The sequence below is a fragment of the Athalia rosae genome, chromosome 5, assembly GCF_917208135.1.
Source record: "Athalia rosae chromosome 5, iyAthRosa1.1, whole genome shotgun sequence".
NCBI classification, from domain to species: domain Eukaryota; kingdom Metazoa; phylum Arthropoda; class Insecta; order Hymenoptera; family Athaliidae; genus Athalia; species Athalia rosae.
In genome coordinates, this window is record NC_064030.1 from 8,687,092 (window position 1) to 8,708,802 (window position 21,711).

The window sequence follows — 21,711 nt, forward strand, 5'->3', positions numbered from 1 at the left end:
ATTTTCTTCTTCTAAGAGATTCCTGGATCGCTAATTAACTGAGATGGTGGGATAAAATTCAGCAAGCGAAATTATCTATGATAATAATCCCAAGTTCATTCAGTTCGATACAAAAGTACGTTTGGTATCTTTAAACAACATAATATAATAATATAGCCAGCAATAAGTGACCCCAATAGCGCAGTACAATGATGTGAGAGCGAGTGGTAGGAATGGTAGGCTTTCAGAGAACACTAGTTTATGTAGGCCAGTTTCATAGATTGGTAACAACGGAAGTACGGTAATGTAAAATAACTCGTACTTCTTCAATATCGGTTTCTTATGCAAACTGCTCAGAGTGGCTATGCTTAGAAGAGTGTAGACTAAAAGGAGCAGTATTCGCAATGGAGCCAAATTGATTTGATGGAGCAGCGGAAGCAATGCTGTGTGACCAGCTGCGCTTAAAATGATAAAAATCTTTGCACTTAGTGCATCAATTGTAGCCAGTGCACTGAAACAGTAAAATATTTTTTTGAACTACTGAATATATTATTGGAATATTCAGAGTGAGTATCTAAGGAGGCATACCAGAGCGGTATTATTGCTGTCAGTATAGCTTTTTCATGAACATGCCAGCCAAACATGAAAGATGTTAACGCACAGAGAACAACACATCTTGTAAAATGTTGTGGTGATGTGGCGGTCTTTTTAGTAAATAAGTTCCATAGTGCAGGCTGGAAAGAAAATAATTTTGTACAGATTTCATAGTTCAGTAGGAATAATTATAATAATTCACTATAATTGTTACTCACGAGCATCGAAATAAACGTGATCACAAGAGTTGCAAGAGGAGTAGGAGTAGGCAAAACTGCATAAGAATATTCTTGGACTAATCCACCAGTCATTGATGCTGAACCAGAAGCAGTTAGCCAATCAAGTCGCTTCCATATCACTAGCAGTACTTTGTCAAATCCTGTATATAAGGCCCATGCATTAGCTGCCCAATATGCATGGACCAATCCTCGTTTGAATGGAAAGAGTCTCGTCATCACCTGAATTGAATTAAAGTGCAAAAGTTTGTTTTGCTTAAATTTATGACTATGTATTGTTGAATGCACCACAGATAATAATTACCTGAGGCAATTGTTTTACGAATGGTCCAAACGAGAATGCAACAGTGATTAGGACAATACTTCCGAGTTTAAAAATCCGCATAACAGGTCTTCTATCTTTGAAGCAATACCATCGCAACAACCAGACAATAAATGCAGGGGCTACATAGATGTATAAGTGTTTTAGATTTAACAAAACAGCAAACCAGAATGCTCCTTGAAGAAGCTGGCTCTGAAACATGATAAAGTTATTATTTCCAACTTCTCTAAAAACTATGTGATCACAACAAGGTGAATCATAATAAACCTCTTCTGAAATCCTAGTTACTCGGGATATGGAGACCATCAGAACACCCAGCAAAAATCCATTGTATTGAAAATGAATATGATCAACAATTAATAATCCAACATTGCACAAAGCCAAAAGTATCAAAGTTGCATATCCTTGCTCTGACCAGTGGAATGTTTGACTGATTCTGAATCATTAGAATTATATTACTCAACTACAAATTCAATGAGATCCATTATACTGAATGCAAATAAAAATGAAAATTATAGGTCTCTGCTTACTCTTTTATGCCATACGCATATATTGAATCAGCAAATATAACTGTTGTTCGTTGAAATATCTTTGTCCCAAAAGAAATATGTTCTAAATTATTTACATCTAGCATCTTGGGATCAACGAATTGAGCAAAGTAGCTGAGGAAATATTCGAACCAAGCAAAAAAAGGTGGATAATCGAGAGTCCATTGCGACTTGGCATTTATATACCATTGATCAAGTGGTAAGCTATGAGTTATTGCAAGCCAATTACGATGCACTTCGAAGTCGGTTGAATGGCTGTAATGATATCCATGTATAAAAAATATGTGACACAATGAAAAATATCCTTAAAGTAAATTCATTTGTTACAGAAAAAAATATAGTGCGATGACTTACTATGTGGGAAATAGCAGAACTTTGACACATGTCGTCAAAATACAGACCATCCAAAAGAGCTGATTTGATCTACCAGATGGTTTATCTTCCAGGTTCTTATTTGACAGCCCAATATTTTTGGTGAACCCATTTGCTGAGTTACTCGACATTTCAACACACTAGGAATAGCAAACTGGTGTTCTCAGCTCTCATAATAATGGGAATTCAAATTTGGAATTCCAAGTTATGCACTGTAAGGAAAATGATTTAAAGAGTTAATGAAAGCACTGATCTAACTGATATATATGATCAGTAACTGATCCACAGTTAGTGTCACCTGTGTCACCCTTATATTGTGGTGTCACTGACACATTTTCTGTATCACTGATTTCAAATCTGTACGTACGTACGTTGACATAAGATTCTGTACCTCTTTGATTCTGTATAAAAAGAAGTGGTGACATCTCTCAACAAAACAACCCCTGCGATAGCAAAAATTCACCTACACATACTTAGCCCCTCATCTACCCCAATTGGATTAACTATTTTTTATAGAGACCCTTTGTAATACAGTATACGGAGCTGCCATCTCCCTACCTCAGTGGTATACTTTACCACCATGTATCTACCTATCTACTCTCAACCATGGCTCAACAGTCTTGATTAAGTCGATGATCGATCTTTTTTTTGACATTCATTTATTCCCAGTAATACACCGTCTTGTGAACACGTTATTGATGGTGTAGTTGGCGTTTGAAGGAGTTTGACTTAAAATCTAATGTAGCGCTTTAGTTTGGAAGGTTATGGATTAAAGCTTCAGGGTGTGGCATCAAATTGTGATTTATGAAATACTGAGAACAAACCGAGCATATTATGCTATGTACAATAACTAGTCCCCTGCGACAACTATTGTCGACTAAGTTAAACGGTGTTTCATTTTCACTCTTCAGTTTTGACACTTGATCTAGTATCACTCAACCGTCATTCGAGTTTGAACAATTTAAGATAATTATTCCTTTCATTGAACACATATCTATAGTCACATTTCATATATCTCAGACTATTTGATTGCAAACGTAGTTAATATCGCCGAACTGATCTCAGCTCGAAGAACACGTCAGAAGTTTTTTTAAGATAATGTGCTAGAATAGCAAGTGGTTTAGTGGTCCACCAAAGTGGACAGTGGTTGCTGATGGTGTGTGTACAGATCATTTCAACAATGTCTAGTAAATAAATCTATGCGGGATGTTGGGCTCCACTTCTCCCACTCCACGCCACGAGTTCACCGAAATGTCTCGTTTGGCCGACTACTTTGTAGTTGTCGGTTATGATCACGAGAAAGAAAGTAAGTTTACATTTCACAATTTGAACCTCTGTCGATCAACTCTTCAAAAATCTGCCGTACACTGCAAAGTCCAATTGGGTTAACCAATGTTCTTATCATCATCAAAGACTTCCCCAAATTTTCACACCAGTTGACTATATCGGTGTTCTGCACAGACTATGTGTACAGGAAGTTTAGAACTAGTAGATGATTGCTTTTGTTCAGATTCTATTTTACTCGAATTAAATGTCTTGGGATAAGTAAGAAGATACCTGTAGTTGGGCTACGAGTATTTGAACTAGATTAGTTGATGAGTCCTGGGTATTCTGGAATAACATTATGCATCACATACAGGGAAGTAATTTTAACAGTTTAGTTGTAACAAATAATGAGCCTGGATTTATGTTGGATGACTAAAATGGATTGAAATGCAAACATTAGAACAGTGCCTTTAAAATTCTCTTGGTACAAACACATGTTTGCAATCAGTTTCCCACTTACAGCTATAAAAAGAATGTAGCCTTGGTATAAGAAAATGTGGCTTATGAGGCACGAAACATAACAGTTCTTAAGACACTTGACGAAGAAAAAAGTGCATCAAGTTTTAACACAACAAATCCAGTTCTTACACATTTGTTTTTGTGTGCAATTATTGTAAGATTATTGCTCACGATAATGCTTGCAATATTTATGATTCAACAACATTTTAACAGGGAGTGGGATAAGCAATGGGATGATTCTGCAGAGATTTCCCAAAAAAGACTGGCCGGATACACCATTTATAGAAGGGATAGAATGGGTAAGATATTTGCGTTGATTCATAAATGACTTGTTTCTTTATCCTTTATGCAAGATCTTGATGATAGTGTTTATGAGGTACTGTCATTGTTATGTTCATTTATTATAATTACAGTTTTGTCAACCACAAGGATGGGCTCTGTCAACCGACAGACAAGAACCTCGGTTCTTTGTGTCCATTCTAACAGACATCGACGCAAACCGTCATTATTGCGCATGCATGTGCTTCAATGAAACAGTCTCGATAACACCCAGTAAGCCAGTTGACGAAGAAGAAGACCCAGTTGATGCAGATAGTCGTACTTTGGTCAGAAGTATACCTGCAATTACTCATCATAGCATTATGTATGCTCCAAAATGCCTGGTGCTGGTTTCCAGGCTCGATTACATTGAAACATTCAGAGTATGTTACCAGTTAAAAGAACAAATTATTCACTATATGAACCTTCACTCAATGCCATAGCTCATTAAATAAGTCCGACATCTTATCTATGATAGAACCTAATCCCCACAGAACTGTCTTGGAATCATCTATACCGTGTATGTGGAAAATCTCGGTATACCTCTCGAAACTTTAGTCGGAAATATTCTGGGATGTATACAAGTACCCCCGGCGGGTGGGCCGCAGGTACGCTTCAGTATTGGAGCTGGAGACCGTCAAGCGCTTCAACCACCGATTAGCCCTTCACTTCCTATCACTCACACAAGTGTCAACCTATTATTTCAACAGCTCGGTAAATTTTCCTTCCAATCTCCCAAAGAAGAAGAATCAGATTTCACATTTTTTCGTGTTGTAATGTGTGGTGTAGAAATTTTTCACATCAGATTCATGAAATCAAAATCCTGTTAACTTTTAGGTATACGCAATGTACTTGTGCTCTTCTGTGGGGTAATGACAGAACATAAAATTTTATTCCACTCCGCAAGCTACTCCCGTCTAACGGAAGGTTGCCGAGCTCTTACTGCGCTAATGTACCCATTTCGATATACGCACGTTTACATTCCACTGCTTCCTGCTGCCTTGGTAGAAGTTTTGAGTACACCCACTCCCTTTATTATGGGGGTTCACAGTTCGCTTAAATACGAAGTTGCTGAATTGGTAAGAAATACACGTATTTATTTGCTCTAAAAACAGGAAATTTTGAATAACATGCTTTTCAGATGGATGTCATAGTGGCTGATCTTGACGGAGGCTCTATAACGGTACCTGATGGAGTGTCCTTGTCGTTATTGCCAGAACCTCTGTTGTCACAAACCCAGGATGCATTGTCGCTAGTTCTACAACCAGAACTAAGTTGTGCTGATTACGCTTTTCCACCTTTAGCAACTAGAGCTCCACATCCTCCCATGTTGGACAAAGAACTTCGAGCCGTGTTTATGCGCACATTTGCTCAGTTGCTGCAAGGTTATCGGAGTTGTCTTACATTGATACGCATACATCCAAAGCCAGTCATAACTTTCCACAAGGTGAAATTATTGATTCCATCAAAAAAAATCTTGTCATTTGACAATTAGTTGGTTCGGATATTTTTGAGTTCTGGATAATATATCGCGATTTTTTCTGTTTAGGCTGCGTTTTTGGGTGAACGAAATCTGACGGATTGTGATTTTACAACAAAGGTACTCGACTGCATGTTCTTTACTTCTTTCATCGTGGAACGAGGACCCCCGTGGCGGCCTTGCGACGTATGGGATGAGTTACATAGTAATCTAAGTGATCATCTTAAACAAGAAGCGCAAGATCATCGTAAGTCTTATGATATCGTACTCATTTGACTCATTGGCTCAAAGATTTCAATCGAATTTGTTCGCAAACTCCCGTAATTATTTGATTCCTCACATTCAATGTTACGTCATCCGTACCAGGTTTGCTATTGACACACATCCAAGAATTAGCGCAACAACTTTACACAAATGAGAATCCGAACCCCCAACCTTACGTTCAGAAAATTCTCAAACCCCCTGAAGGAGCATTCGCCAGAATCCACCAACCACCATTACCACTCATTAATTGCGAGCAAGTGGAGGCAATAATCGATGAAGGGCTGGCTAAAAACAATCTCAAAATGAGGTACGTGCTTGAATTTGTGTAATAAGTACTTTATAATACGTTCGCTGCCATCTACAAAAAGACCAGTGTAATGTTCAGGTGTTTGAAATAGAGGAAGGGATTCAGTAATACTCTCCGCGCGATGAAATGGATCAGTTATTTCTCAAAACATGAAGTGAAAATAAAATGTTGGCACATCTATATAAACACATATCAGGTTTGGCAGCAAACGTGTTGAATATTGTGATTTGGTTATGACGTAACACGATATCACTAGAATCAACGATGTGATTCATTAATGTTATTTTTTTTCCAATCCAGATTGTCTTCCTTGAGGCCTACTCAGCCACGTATAGTTCCTATGGGGCCCCATATCTCCATAATCCATGACAGTAGACATTTAGTAAGTAATTCTGCACGGCGGTTAGAGGTCTTGCGGAATTGTATAAACTGTATATTTGAGAACAAAATATCAGATGCGAGAAAAACATTTCCTGCGGTATTGAGAGCTTTAAAAAGCAAGGCAGCTCGACTAGCGCTCTGCATGGAGCTTGCTCAGCATGTTGTTGGGAATAAAGCTATGCTCGAACATCAACAATTTGATCTTGTAGTACGGTTAATGAATTGCGCTCTACAAGATGATTCTTCAATGGATGAACATGGTGTAGCGGCAGCTTTACTCCCGCTGGCGACAGCATTCTGCAGAAAATTGTGCACAGGTGTTATACAATTCGCGTATACTTGTATCCAAGAACATGCAGTCTGGCAAAACCAACAGTTCTGGGAATCTGCATTTTATCTTGACGTTCAGAAGGATATCAAACGGCTTTATTTACCCGGTGAAAACACTCCGCCACGGTCATTCAATGACAACATACTCAGTCCTATCAGCCCTCGAGACACAAAAGAGTTTCCGTTTAAAGATAGGTCTTCGATGTATCGAGCCCAAGAACCTTCTGCATTAGAAATAGCTGCGGAACAAATGAGGATTTGGCCGGCTATAGATGCTGCGAAACAACGAGAATTAGTAATTAGTGAAGAGAGTACAATGTATAGCCAAGCTATACACTATGCCAACAGGATGGTGTATCTTCTGGTACCACTAGACATTGGAGCAAAAGCTCACAGGCAAGACAATGTATGCGACGATGAACGAGCAAGCAACAGCATTACTAATAGGTATGCATTTGACAGAAATCTTTATAAAACAAGTACAGTATACATCCCAACCAGTGAAATCCCGCTTTGACCACTTGAGAAACTTAAGTCATACTTTTTATATCTACTCAACAGTGTAGCTAGTGACAGCGGCGATGCTGAATCAGGTTTTGAAGAAACCGATCCTGGGGAAACTGGGGTTGCAGTAATACGTATGGTTTCTCGATTCGTAGACAGAGTTTGCACAGAGGGTGGCGTGAGCACAGAACATGTGAGATGTCTTCATCAAATGGTACCTGGTGTGGTCCACATGCACATAGAAACTCTTGAGGCTGTGCATCGTGAAAGCAAACGATTACCTCCTATTCAAAAGGTGACGCACCAAGGAAGATATCTGCTAAATCGTCATTGAACTGAAATAATTATTTACGTGTTTTATCTTGAATTTGCATTCATCATATATGTTACTTTTCGTTTCTGTTAGCCCAAAATCTTGACACCTAACATGTTACCTGGCGAGGAAGTGATAATGGATGGACTACGAGCATATCTGTTGCCTGATGGTAGAGAGGAGGGATCTGCAGGTTTACCGAAAGTACCACCTCTTCTGCCTGCAGAAGGAGCTATTTTTTTGACAAATTATCGGATAGTATTCAAAGGGATACCCTGCGATCCATTTGGTAAGTTTATTTTTCATATAAAAGGTATCGTTGGTGGATACCTAATCCAATCGAGTGAAGAGAACGTTCGTGTATCTAGTTTAATTTGTCATTGTTTTCACGAAAATGATTTCCATGATAACATTTTCAGCTTGCGAGCAGTTAGTAGTAAGAGCTTTTCCAGTAACCTCTCTGACAAAAGAGAAGAAAGTCACAGCTCCGCACTTGGCCCATTTGGATCAATGTCTCCAGGAAGGCTTACAGTTACGGTCGTGTACCTTTCAACTGATAAAGTTAGCTTTCGACGAAGAAGTGACACCTGAAAATATTGAGACGTTCAAAAAACTGGTGCACAAAGAGCGCTACCCCCCACATATCTTCCATCACTTTGCTTTTAATGGTCAAGTCATGGTTACGCAGACTACACATCATAAGGGAAAGGAGAAGAATGCCACTCTAAAGTATGTATTGTTTTGAGAATAGTATGTTATGCACTTAAGGAAAGAAGAAATGTTTTTGTCAAGCACCGATGTTTTCCGATTGGAGGACGAGTTCTGTATCTGAAGTAGGACACATTTCTTTCCCTAGGCGCTTATGACATTTACTAAACATATGTACGAAATACAAAAAAGGCGCTCTCTCCTGGTTGCGATTTGGTTTGCTTGGTGCTAGTCTTTTTCCGCGCTGAGGTTTTTTTCTTCAATCGTGTTCAAAAATTCAAGTTTTTCATGCATGCTTGGAGAATATTAATCCTTTTATTTTGCTGTTTACAAAATTTTTCATGTTTTTTTTAATTTTTTTTGCGCAACAGGGGTTTTGCGAAGAAAACTCTTTTGAAAACTGCCCGAAAGGCAGGATTCAAGCCCAAACAATCATCCAAGAGGCAGAAATATGTTTTACCAAACATGAATTTCACAAGTAACAACAAATACATGACCTCACCTGGTAGAATGAGCCTGCCTGTCACAGATAGCAATGACCTGAGCCACGACGATGATCTGAGTAGTAAGTAATACAGAGTCCGACGTATAGAAAATAATCAGAAACTTTTCTGTATTCTGTCATAACGCATTATTCTATCTGAATATTTGATACTAACTTTTACTTTACCTGTACAGTTGACGAATTTGAAATTCCCGGAATCATGCCCCAACCTCCGACAGATGCCAAAACATTAGAGCGCCTCTCGGAGCGAAGCTATGTGAGAGATTGGTATCGGCTCGGATTATATCCAAGTAGTCCTCAAAATAATCGACGAAACGAGCCGTTTCGTTTATCCTCTGTAAATTGCGCATACATGATGTGCAGAAGCTACCCAGCCCTGTTAATAGTTCCTAATAGTGTGACCGACGAGAGTATCAGAAGATTTTGCCGATTGTACAGGCATAGCAGAATACCAGCTATCACTTGGCGCCATCCTAGAACTAAAGCGCTATTGATGAGGGGTGCTGGCTATCATGGTAAGGGAGTTATGGGAATGTTAAAGGCTCATCCTTCTTCCACTGGAAATCTCAAAGGTATTTACCCTATTCTTATAATCAGAGTTTAGCAGACATGCACTGAGTATGAACCGAATTTACAATATAAATTGTATTCTATTTCAGCTACTTCTTCAGAGAGTACCTCATCGTTAGAACTAGAGAAGTATATGATGGCTTTAGTAGCAGCAACTCCAGCTTCGGTATTACGACAAGGATCTGCTTGGGGAATGTCGGATAGCTCTCTCAGCATAGATTCCCTGTTTTTAGCAGCTGAAGACCGAAACGCAACTCCTGAACAATCCAGAAGAAATCCATTCAACAAAGCAATTGGTACCCTTGGGTATGCATATCTTGTAACTCAATTTGAACTGAAATAATTGTTGCATCGTTACGTTAGTTAGAAGACCTTTGTGTTTTCTATGTTGCTAGTTATTTTCGTAAATATACCTGTCATTAATTTCCGTTTTTGGATAAGATTTTGTAGAATCTCTGGCATGAGATACAGAGGTATTATTTTACTCGATGTTTTCATTCAATTGAATGTCGTATCGCAAATCGAGCATGTGCTTTGTATTCATTCTCATTGTCCGATTAGATGGTATTGCTTGCCTGATTCTGCGCTCTCTAACTTAGAATGTTCCCAAGATCGTCGGGTGGCAAGGGGCCTAAAAACTTCGGACGTTGGGGTTCCCTTAAAGACAAGAGGCATAATAGTTCTCAAGCCTCTCTGACGACGGTCAATCAACGAGGTACCGTCAGGCATTCGGCAGACTCTGACAGCGGAACTGAATGTGTACATACATTTCAACGTGCAGCGCTTTATATTCTTGGGGAGAAAGCCCACATGAAGGTAACATCTTAGCTGGTTCAAACAGGTCCAGTCCCAATTAATATTGATAACCGAGTTTCTGCTGTAATAGTAATAGTTGCAAATACATTTTTACAACATGAATAGTCTATGTATAATCAAATGCCTTCTGTTTTCTACAGGGTGTCAAAGCAGAATCTGCACCAAAAACAGACTTCATACCTGTGGAATATCATGATGTTAGACATACTAAAGCTGCTTTTAAGAAATTGATGAGAGCTTGTGTTCCCAGTTCACTGAATCCAGAACCTGAACAAAGCTTTTTCAAGTGAGTTCCAACTTTTGATAAACTGCGAACATTTGTCCTTGTGTGTAAATTTCAATTTTCTGCGTACTCGGTAGACCTAATGCTAAATTATAACTGACATTTCATCTATCTAATACTTGTTTTTGTTTACAGGTTAATAGAGAGCTCTGAATGGTTACAGCAATTACAAAGCACAATGCAATTAGCAGGTGCTGTTATAGATCTGATGGATGTGCAGGGCTCGTCGGTGACTCTTTGTTTGGAAGATGGCTGGGATACAACAGCTACCGTTTGTTCCGTAGCCCAAGTGTGTTTGGATCCCCATTACAGGACGATCGACGGCTTCAGGATTCTGATAGAAAAAGAATGGCTAGGTTTTGGCCACAGATTTGGACATCGAAGTAACCTAGCTGTGAACTCACAAACAACGAATTTTACACCCACTTTTCTACAGTTTTTGGATATTGTACATCAGATACAGAAACAATTTCCCCTGGCATTTGAATTCAACGACTACTACCTTAGATTCCTCGCTTATCACTCGGTATCTTGTCGTTTCCGAACATTTCTGTTGGATTGTGAGTTTGATAGAGTAGAATGCGGTATTACTGCCGTCGAAGACAAGAGAGGTTCATTGACTAGTCATCACAAAGGAGTCGATACAGGAAGCGATGACGAAACTGTATATCCAGGAGGAAGGCTGGCGGGTACAAACATTGGGACCAATCTCGGCCAAAGCATATTCGATTACATCGAAAAACAGCATACCAGATCACCACTGTTTTATAACTTCATGTATACTCCGAACACAGAACATCCGGTGGGTTGAACTTATTATTCTTGTATAGTTTCATCACTATCCGATATGCATGCCGCTAATCATGATCTGTTTCATATTCAGGTTCTTCGACCCGCATCCCATTTACCAAGTTTGGAAATATGGCAGTATTATTTAGATGAAGAATTGGCGCATGGTCCTGGTTATGATTTAGAAGTTTTGCAGCAAGATTCTGAGCAGGAAGAAGAGGCTGAGGCTGCCGATGGTATTGTCAAAAGCAACCGGAAAGTCGTCACCCTTGGGTGAGTATTCGGATAATGTTCCAAAGTATTAGCGTTAATGCTGAACGTCGACTACGTGAAGCAATGCTAAGAATAAATAGATAGACGAATATTCATGTACGTAGGGATGAATAAGAGAATAAATACAGTAAAAAGAAATTGAGTTCGTTACCGTAGATCTAGGTAGTGAACTTGAGGATTAAGAAAATACATGTTACGATTTTTTTCCAGAAATCTTAAGGCTGCATGATAATCAAAGTATTGCATGATAACTCGATATTCGTTCAGCAGAACTCTGTTGTTTTTCATTATTAACATCAGAAATTCTACTCTAGATATGATGGATTGAGTACAATGGTACCGGATCAGTTCTCACATTTGTTAGAGGAAATCCACAAATTGGAGACAGAGCTCGGACACTTACCACAAAAGTGGAAAGTGCTGTGGGATAAACTAGAGTTACCAAACACGGATTCTCTCACCGTAAGTGTTGTATTGGAGCGGAAATTTAATAATTCTCAGCATCTTTCTCAACAATTTTTGAGCCCAACTTATACATTTCAGCGTCATGCATCCTTCAGTACAGCCTTAGTGAGATATCACGGTCGTTTGATCCATAAGAGATCGACACTAGAGCTTCTCTTGAGAGGTAAAATGGCCGGAGGAAATCCAACTGGGAATGAAGGTTCCATTTATGGCCACCCGCATAGGTGAAAAGAATATTTCTTTTGATCAAAATTGACACGCTCGTCCATCGCGTTCTAATCGGATGCTCACAGCTTTCGTTTTCACCGTTTTGTAGGTTCGAAAAAATAGATTCTGCCATGCGTACCCACTGCGACGCATGCACTGGTGTTTTGTGGGGTCCACTCAAGGCGGGACTAAGGTGCGTCGATTGTGGTCACGTATGTCACGAGAAGTGTGCCGATTCTGTTCCGAAGAACTGCACCAAATATAAGGCAGTTGCCGACAACTTGCAATCTCATACGCTCACGAGGAGTGGTGGAGATAACGGCAGTGTTAATTCCAGTGCGTTTCACAGATGGTTTTTATAATAATTCTTCATAGAGAAGGAAATACGTCGCGAAAAACTAAAAGTAAAAAAATGTATTCCTTCCCATAGGCGTTGCAACGATACAAACATCCTCTCAGCAATACTACGAACAATTCTCAAGCAACGTGGCAGAGAATCGAACTCACGAAGGCTATCTCTATAAACGTGGGGTCGTATTAAAGGGATGGAAACAACGTTGGTTCGTCTTAGATTCAATAAAACATCAGCTGAGGTATTACGATGCGATGGAAGATTCTCACTGTAAGGGATATATCGGTAAGTTCGGCGCCACTAACAGAAATTTATCGATGTAAAAACTTGGTTATTTGGCAAATTTTCAAATCAGAACATATGATACTTTTCTACAGATCTAGCAGAGGTTGTGTCCGTTACACCAGCGGCGCCGACTCCAGGTCCACCGAAGAAAACGGACGATAAATCATTCTTCGATGTGAGTAAATTTTAGTTGCATGAGACGATAATTTCGAGTGGCTTTTTCTCCGATATTCAACGAAAAATGTGTAATTTCAGCTGCGTACCAATAGACGAACTTATAATTTTTGCGCTGGAGACGCATCTACGGCACAGGAATGGATCGAGAAGGTCCAGGCATGCTTGCAGTAGTGTCTTTAATAAGTTATAGTTGTATAATTTAAATTGTGCAAGTGACTGATAGAATAATTGCAATTTTAATTTTGTTACATACCTCTGTATAGTCAAGCGTAATCGTGTATGTGTTATGTGGCTACGGTATTTTTACTTTGGAATATTCAACGAGCCAAAATCAACCAATGGAAGAAACGATCGTCAAGCCACAGAGCAGGCGGATATATTCGAAATAGCCCAATTGTTAGGAGCGATAGCAAATGTAATATTGTATATTATTATGTTGAATTTAATTCTAATTACTTTAAAACTCATGAAGCCTAGCTGGAAGATGAATGATCATTAAAAATTTATAACTGTTAAGTTTTCCTCAAATTTTTCTTTTACTTTATACGTAACTTTCAACAAGTAAATTTTGAAATTTATATATCATTATGGATAGATATATTTGAAATAATTAGGACATAGGATATAAATATTATACATAGATACCTTTAGGTGTACCTCTTGATATATTTCCTAATAAGAATATGTCTTGTTTTTGGGTTGAAATTTTATCGTCGTTTATCTTCTCTAGATAAATATGAAAAAAGATGAACATAAAGTAAGAAACCTACCGAGGATACAGCGACGAGGCGACAGCCAAAGCCGGTCTCATCCCAATCACAGTGAAATGCTTATAATGTAATTAATGTGACGTGTTTAAGCTATAACAGATAACAATAATAAAAGATATGGACAAAGTGCAGCGGTGAAACGTATCTATAATAGATGAAAAGGGAAAAAAGGTCTAGGCTCAGGGATAAATAGTAACCAAAGTCCGTTGGATCAATTCAGTTATAGTATCTTCAGATCAGAATTATCTGTGCCACGTGAACTAAAGTTTACATACCTATATCATACTTCTCATATGATGTGAAATAATAATAATATTATAAAAATAATGGACACATTTCATTTATTATAAGCCTCATGAATGCCTCATTATTCATAAGACTGATCTGAGCAACTCCTGATAAAAGTACACTTGGAACGAAAAGACGGTCAAGCCTACGATAATTCGGAATTGGTGTCCAAAGAACATGAAATAAATGAGGGAACAGTGTACTCGGGCCGTGAGTTGCCTTTATCAGAAATTTCTCTGGGCCGCTACAATGAACGGATCCGGTCTGCATACCCTGTGTCCCAGCGTTTATACCGCAGTATGTCTGCTCGTCTGTCGTCAGGGGCCACCGTTCCTATAGCGCCAGGTTCATTCACGGACCAAGCTCATTTTACTGGAGATTGGACTTAGGGCGGTATTCATAGTCCGGTCTTAAGACCGTGATCACATAAGACGGTCTTACTTGGGGTTCTTAGATGGCGCTAGGGTGTATCGGGGTGGTTACCTGGGGTGGTGTTCGAATAAAACGGTCTTACTTGGGGTTTTCAGATGGCGCTAGGGTGTATCAATTATGGCATTTGCTTTGATTTGCTTAAGAGCAGGTCAAGCTCCACTTGACAAAGATTATTATTTGACCACGGTCTTAAGTCCGGATTATGAATACCGCCCTTAGTTTGGTTCGACTTTACGAATATAGCGTAAGCATGGCGCCTGACAGCAGGCGACTAGATATACTGCGGTGTAAATGCTGGGACACGTATATGTATAGTTGTCCCAAGATGTAAGAAGGATATATGGTTCGCCATTTTGTATCTGATCCCGAAGGTACCTTTTCACTCGCGTAGAAGCAAGTGAATATGCAAGTGGCGCACTGTCTCGTATTCCGTTCTCGCACGGTGGGAATAGCAGATTTACAAAACTCTTTGTAGCACCCTGAGAAAAAAATTAACATGTGGCGTTAGGTCCGGCCATCGAACAGGCCAAAGAATGCCTGCACCCCAGACTCTTCGGATTCAACGATAAGTCACGGTTGACGTCATCGCCTTCATCGAGCGGGGTATCTTTGGAATCGTTCAACGTCTGTCATCGCCTATTCAGTCATCAGAAAGGCATGATATCAGAGGTCATTGGATTCGTAATAACGTCAGCTGCAAAGTCGAGGTGGCCAAAATACATGTTTCTGTATAAAAAATCAGTCACATTGATGACTTCGATAACGTACAAGTCGCTATCTTGAAAAGACAACTTATTCAACCACGGTACTAGCCTTTCAAAAATTAAGCAAATCATTTCTTACAACTATACAAGTTACTGAGATATTTTGGGTGATCATCTTATTGTTAGATGGGATACCCCGTATACATACGTATAGCATGCATTCAGTGAAGTCGGGGTAATTCGCTCCATCTTTATATCGCCAAAATCGAGAGACTTGGCAGAGTTTCGCGCCAAAAGCACACTTGAAAAGAACGGGATAGCATCGAGTATCTGGACAAGTATTCGATAATATGGAATGCGCGGTAGGGCTAACTGTTTTATTAGGTAACTCCTAAATTATTAGCACTTCGGGAAATTTGGATAGACTTTGGCCGATATGAATCAGAGTGAAGCTGTCATTTGAGCTCAATTTTAATGACATTCATTTTCGGAAAGATGAGATTTGGCTCTATATGTATCTATGAAACATAAATAAGAGCAGAAGGTAAACTTGGTTCCTTACTAACGTGCAAACTAAAGATCCTTATGGCATCTTATGGGTTCAAGCTACGGACTTTGAGACTATAGATAGTTGATCTACTCTCCACACTACTAGGGACTCTAGCGACTGCTTAGCTTCGTCTACAACTAACTATTTACCTTTGGTAACAATCGTAAACGTAAAACGAGCTTCTATAGATCAGTGGCTTTTTCTACAACAGCTGAGATCTACATATCACACCTCCCCCGACCAACGATTTAATTGAAATCGGGCTCAAATGAAAGCTCATCTCCGATTCACATGAAAAGAGTGATTTCAAATTCGCTGTAACGTCAATAATGTGGGAGCGATTTAATAAAACACAAATCCCTACTCCGCTCTTGACCGCGTCGCAGTAAATATGCGTATACACGCTTGAGCTTCTCTTGAATGAACTTGGCGCGAGTCTCTACCGAGTCCTATGATGCGCGTATACAATGAAATAATTTCTCATCTATCGAGACTATATTATACAAATAATTAAGAAGTAATCGGCCGTGACGTCATTTTATATGTATATATATCTGCCTGATTTCTTTTTAAGAACACCAATATCAGCTCGTTTAATCTTCAAAAATGTTTCTTCATATGCGTTCTTTATATTCTTTCCTATATAGAGGATTTAGATTGCAACGGCATTATATTTATCGAAAAAGAAAATATTTTATCAAATCCTTCAGCAATTGCGCCGGGTTCATACCGACGCGGTGGCGCGAAACGCGGTAGAGCGGCAACCAATTCAATTCTCGAGTCTTCGAGTATTTTCGGCGGAGCGGTAATGGGTCACCCCGCCACCGCGTCCACGTGAACCCAGCGTAAGTTTGCTACGTTATGCTCTAGTAGGGTGAGAATCACCTCAAAACGTTTTGAGCGAAACAATTCTTGATGAGGTGGAATTCGATCGGCGATCGATTTTTGATTGTTTATAAATGATCGTTGCTGTGCAGAGCCGATCATTCGCCATTACGCATGTTCGTAATGATCCCCCTACTGAAATTTGAGGATCGATCTACGAGTATAAATACCGTAATTTAGCTTCTCCTAGTCGATCCCAATGTTCAAAGATGAGGTCGTCATTGTCTCAACTAACATTGAGAAGGTAATGGTACTCGAGAGAAGAACGTAGGTACACTGATCAAACATTTAGGAGGATGTGATTGGTAGATAATTATTAGTGCGCAAACATAATGAAAATAATAATAAAAAATTCATTCGGTGTTATTACAGCGCCAATAATTACTTTGGTATACAAAGCTTATCGCGAGTGCGTTAGTTGTATCTATCTTTGGCCTTTGGCTTTGAAATTATAACCGGCTACTGCAGCGTGCAAGGCGAGATGATGTTGATCTGGAAGTTTCACGTATCTCTCGTATACAGATACTTTTGGATAGGATATATATATATATATATTCCTGCATTCAAATGTAATGTACGTATGTATGTATACGTAAATGTTCGCCATCATCTCATAAGATAGGATGATGTGATTAATCGCTCTAAAAGAGTACAAGAATTTAGATTGCCACCCACCTCATTGTCAGGCCAATATTATCCGACCTCTTGGACCATAAACCAGCTGACGAAAAGAACGAGCAGTTGCTACAGCTGGAGGGTAATGGATATACATGTTTTGAAAGCACGAGAACTAAATTAACGAAACGAACGTAGATCAGAGACGGTCTTCGCGGAGTTAGAGGGGTTCGAGCATTCATGCCTGCATGTATTTATTGCACATCATTTTTGAAAGCCTTCGATCTAAACCACAATTATATATTCTCGCCGCGACACCCATAGACCACGCATATATTAATTGCTTCCAAAAAGTTCTCTGGGCATAAAGCAATCAACGAATCATCGAAAGAGTTGGGGAGGGAGAACGAGGATTGTTCCGTTCCTTCACGATCCTCCCACCTACCATCAAAAGACCTTACTCGTAGGTCTTTTGCCGGCTACATTAACTTCAGTCGAGACGACTCGCTCCGGCGCAGCGACCAAACGCTAAGCGGTTGTTGTTATTTATTTATTTATTCGTTATTGTTGATAGTTTTTTTTTTTTTTTTTTAATTTCATTTTTTCTATTCCGTCTGGTTTTCATTTTTATCGCATCTATTTCACGATCGTTTGGCCGTTTTTTCGATTTTTGCCACTGGCTTCCGCAAGCGCAGGTCTTTTTCTTCTCGGTGTTTGCATTCGTGTGAGATGTTGTTTTGGTAAAAGACTTTCTTTCGCTGTCGTCGTTTCGTATTTCAAAAAATCCGCGCGACGAAATTTTGAAAAAAGTATATTCCCGACTTATCGATGAAAGAGGGGATTGTCGAGGAAGAGTGATTCGCCGGAGAGTGCTGCCGATTGATGCAGATTTTTTTCTACGAATAAAATTCAGAAAGGAAGTGGTAAGTTGAATCATTCGCTACGTTGGTGTCATTCATACTCTATCCATCCAGCTAACGAGTTTGATCGGGATAATATTTGTCGTCAATTATTCGAATCATGTTCGGTGATAAATTCACGTTGTACGAAATAATCAAAATCGCGGCGTGCAGTCGACAATTGAAGATCGACGATGTGTTCGCATCAACGTCGTGGTACACAACTTAAGTACGGTTCAAAATATGAATGAGGATGACCAACGTAATTTACTACTAAAATGATGACAAATATATGCCCCATTTTTACTACCGCCATGGATATATTTTACACGGTTTGTTCCACGTACACGTCGGAACAGTACCGTCGAGTTCATTAGATTAATTTACAGATCTTTTTTGTTTTTCTCCCCCACGAGACGCATAGATTATGTCATAACGACCAAAACGCGGTAAAATTATATGAACTATTGTTATTAATTATATTCAATTCACAAAACGATAGTTTTTTGTAATGATGGTCGCACGTGCTGTGTGAAACAAATGGGTTTACAGCGAGCTAAATATTGTGACAATCGCGTAGAATAATAGCAACTAAATATGTTCTATTTAGCCCGAGAAACAAGTAAACTGCACGTGACAATTGATGGTAAAATCATGAAAATATCAGTTTTTTCTATTCCGCTGTCTCAATTTTTTCTTTTTTTTTTTTTTTTCCTTCCAAACAGTTTGAGAAATTACGACGTTTTACGTGATTGCCGTGTGTATTCAGGAAACAGTTTACCTGTAGTCAATCGGCTAGTTTTGTACGTTCGATGAATAATGCTTAATTATTCATCGCTGCCGATTGATTGTCATTGAAAACGACAGGAGTTCCACCCCATGTACAACGAACAGGTATATTTTACGTGCTTTACAAGGCGATGTCGATAAATAATTGCGGCGGTTGATGAGTCACGTGATCGGTGAAAATTGGAATGTCATTACCTCTTTTCATAAGAGTTAAAAATACACTTCAAATTTCTCAGTTTCGCAAAATTTCATCATCAAAACGTTAATAACCGTGAAAAACAGGGTTTTCAACATTTATGTCACGCTGTGTCACGAATCTCAAATTGTTCCTTACGATGTATGTTTCTACGGGGGGTTAAAATTTTTTCCCCCTACAGGCTACATTGCGCTAGGGGAAATCCGTTGGGGATCGTGGACTTTCCTTCCTTCAGAATCTCATTCATAGTTTTCTTATCGTTTTATCATACGTGAGTACATGTGTCGTCTGAGGATGTTGATATTGAATCAAAGTTTGGAGTATACTATCACAACAATACCGTACGCATGAGGTAATAAAAATTAGTGTATCGCATGGGTCGTTCGCGTCAAGAATTGCGCAAATATTAGCTTGAAAATTTTTGCAAATTTTCGCCCTACGTTAAAATCGAATTCGTTTGTATCTCACGCGAGAATATCGTAGACCCTTTTCACCGTGAAACCTTGCAAAAAAAAAAAAAATAAAATTAACGAATCTGATCACTGCTCGTTGCACGTATGAAATTTGAAAACTCTTCCCCTTGTAATACCATCGACTTTATATTCACAAGCCAACGATAATAATTCGCGGCGTTTTTTATTCGAATCGTCTAATCGCAAATATTCGAATATCGTATGTTTTAAAATCGCGTCTTATGTGCGCGGACAGCTGAGGGCGATACGTGTCACATGAAGTGACTTAAAAAATTTGCATCTGTGGGCTAGATTAACGCATGAAGAATCGCTTAGCAGCTAAGCTCTGGTTCGTTGGATGTCGACTCGGTAAACAATTAGGCTTGTAAATTAATCTAATGGAACTGGGTACGTGTATACACCAAAGAGTCCGGCTCACATATGAATGTGTATAGGTATACTCATAGGTACGTATACAAGCCGGGAGGATTTTGTGCGTGGTTTTACTAAATTCAATATGTATCATTGAAATCTTTATTTAACGTAGTTTTCTTAAACCGTAACGATTTACTTACGGAATAACACGAGAACGCGTTTGGATAATTGGATGACCGCAGCAGCTGATTGAATCCTCGCAGCACGTATACCTTATGTATCACCATAGATATCACGGTGATGTTGATTCTCTGTTGTCGCCCAACGACTATCCTTTGGATGAAAATCAAGTTATACGACGACCACGAGCCTTTCAAAAAAACAATAAATATATCTGTATATTTGTCTACACAGCAGAAACAGTAAATAGTGTAATTATCTTTAATCTTAACACATTACAATAAGTAGCTTTTGTGAGTTCTTATTCTATTTTTTTCTCTCTTCTTTTCAATTCTTTCTTCATTTAAGTTATGTGTAACGTGCGGAGAGAAGAGTTGGAACGAGGTTGTTGTTTTTTTTTGTTATTTAATTTTTCTTTTTTTTTCAATCTTCTTTTACATTCACGTGATAAAACCTCCTCACAATGGATAGATCGTCGAATAGAAAATTGAAACGTTCGAGAATAGTTGTCTTGATGAAATGTTGCGAAAAAATAAGAATTATACGTAATTGTGATACAATACCTTGAAATATTTGAGTCAAACATATTAGATGACCTCCGAGGTTTGAGGTCACCTGAAAATTTCATTTCGATTCGCCCAGATTTTTAACCATTATTTATGCTCTTTTTGGAAAATGGAATAAATTATAACGCCGGAGGTTATACATGGAAAGAAGAGAGGATTATGTTTTTTACAAAGTAATCGTACGATCACGATATTTGTACATACATGTACACGCGTTTAAATGATTTAGTAATGATGCGATTGCTCTCGTTACTCAACAATGACGATGATCGCAAGTCTCCCTTCGATATTGAGGCATAAGCCGGCTTACACTCTGTGGCGAAGCAATGTGTACTGGGTGCATAATTGTTGACACAAATTCCGATCGACGGAGAGCGCAAGATTGATCACAGACGAGCCAACGTATCGATAAATCGTATGCTGTACTTACATTTACCTCCTTGTGGCATAAATATAAATTTACAAGATTTTCTTTTATCTATCGTAGAAATTGGAACGAAGAATTTCCGATGATTCCTCTTATTGTTTGAACTGGAATCGAGATAATAAATAGATTATTTATATAATAAATGAGACAAAGTTCTGCGAAACATGAAAAAAAAAATGACACCAAAAATCAATATTGATTCTCTTCATTCCTCACGTCCACTCTGGAATATTTTCACATATAAGTTCAATGTGTGATCGTCGTTTGAACTATAATTGCAACGGATTCGTTCGATTTTTTTTTTTTCTTGTCAAAAACTCATCCAGTGTTCAGGACGTACCGTAATGAAATTGAATAATTCGTGTCCGAGCTGAAAATTAATAACCAAAGACATAAATCACCGTGCAATGATTATCCGCA

The 21,711-nt window shown here is 38.8% G+C and overlaps 3 protein-coding genes and 1 long non-coding RNA gene across 9 annotated transcripts in view; 2 read left to right on the forward strand and 2 right to left on the reverse strand.

Annotated features, from left to right (window-relative positions):
- Positions 1 to 71: 71 nt before the first annotated feature.
- On the reverse strand, positions 72 to 2,733 carry LOC105690179 (probable dolichyl pyrophosphate Glc1Man9GlcNAc2 alpha-1,3-glucosyltransferase). 4 transcript variants are annotated; one of them, XM_012407763.3, is made up of 8 exons: positions 2,443 to 2,733; positions 2,034 to 2,263; positions 1,662 to 1,934; positions 1,399 to 1,567; positions 1,114 to 1,323; positions 792 to 1,031; positions 568 to 713; positions 72 to 490 (listed from the first exon to the last, which is right to left on the reverse strand). In XM_012407763.3, exons 2-8 carry the CDS (start codon positions 2,180 to 2,182, stop codon positions 100 to 102), a joined length of 1,578 nt encoding a protein of 525 aa, XP_012263186.2. In that variant the 5' UTR covers positions 2,183 to 2,263; positions 2,443 to 2,733; the 3' UTR covers positions 72 to 99. The 4 variants fall into 4 exon arrangements, with proteins under 4 accessions (XP_012263186.2, XP_048511611.1, XP_048511613.1 ...); XM_048655654.1 differs by having other exon boundaries at positions 2,423 to 2,733; XM_048655656.1 differs by having other exon boundaries at positions 2,419 to 2,733.
- A 37-nt stretch (positions 2,734 to 2,770) lies between these two features.
- On the forward strand, positions 2,771 to 13,914 carry LOC105690194 (myotubularin-related protein 13). Of its 3 annotated transcripts, none has more exons than XM_012407804.3 (25): positions 2,780 to 3,357; positions 4,050 to 4,135; positions 4,250 to 4,537; positions 4,649 to 4,868; positions 4,992 to 5,233; positions 5,296 to 5,601; positions 5,704 to 5,881; positions 6,001 to 6,205; positions 6,506 to 7,363; positions 7,478 to 7,715; positions 7,827 to 8,022; positions 8,153 to 8,462; positions 8,813 to 9,006; positions 9,120 to 9,518; positions 9,606 to 9,822; positions 10,128 to 10,332; positions 10,473 to 10,618; positions 10,751 to 11,417; positions 11,499 to 11,677; positions 11,992 to 12,139; positions 12,221 to 12,366; positions 12,459 to 12,685; positions 12,780 to 12,986; positions 13,079 to 13,161; positions 13,242 to 13,914. In XM_012407804.3, exons 1-25 carry the CDS (start codon positions 3,258 to 3,260, stop codon positions 13,332 to 13,334), a joined length of 6,138 nt encoding a protein of 2,045 aa, XP_012263227.2. In that variant the 5' UTR covers positions 2,780 to 3,257; the 3' UTR covers positions 13,335 to 13,914. The 3 variants fall into 3 exon arrangements, with proteins under 3 accessions (XP_048511600.1, XP_012263227.2, XP_012263226.2); XM_012407803.3 differs by having other exon boundaries at positions 2,781 to 3,357; positions 10,116 to 10,332; XM_048655643.1 differs by lacking the exons at positions 12,221 to 12,366; positions 12,459 to 12,685; positions 12,780 to 12,986; positions 13,079 to 13,161; positions 13,242 to 13,914 and having other exon boundaries at positions 2,771 to 3,357; positions 10,116 to 10,332; positions 11,888 to 12,028.
- An 89-nt stretch (positions 13,915 to 14,003) lies between these two features.
- On the reverse strand, positions 14,004 to 17,778 carry LOC125501038. Its single transcript, XR_007278523.1, has 2 exons — positions 16,963 to 17,778; positions 14,004 to 15,289 (listed from the first exon to the last, which is right to left on the reverse strand). It is a non-coding gene; the product is annotated as an uncharacterized LOC125501038 (long non-coding RNA).
- A 316-nt stretch (positions 17,779 to 18,094) lies between these two features.
- Positions 18,095 to 21,711, forward strand: part of LOC105690174 (open rectifier potassium channel protein 1) — a 37,407-nt gene continuing 33,790 nt past the window's right edge. Inside the window, exon 1 of the mRNA XM_048655644.1 lies at positions 18,095 to 18,330. The gene's annotated coding sequence lies outside the window, so the exon portion shown is untranslated. The remainder of the gene's footprint in view (positions 18,331 to 21,711) is intronic.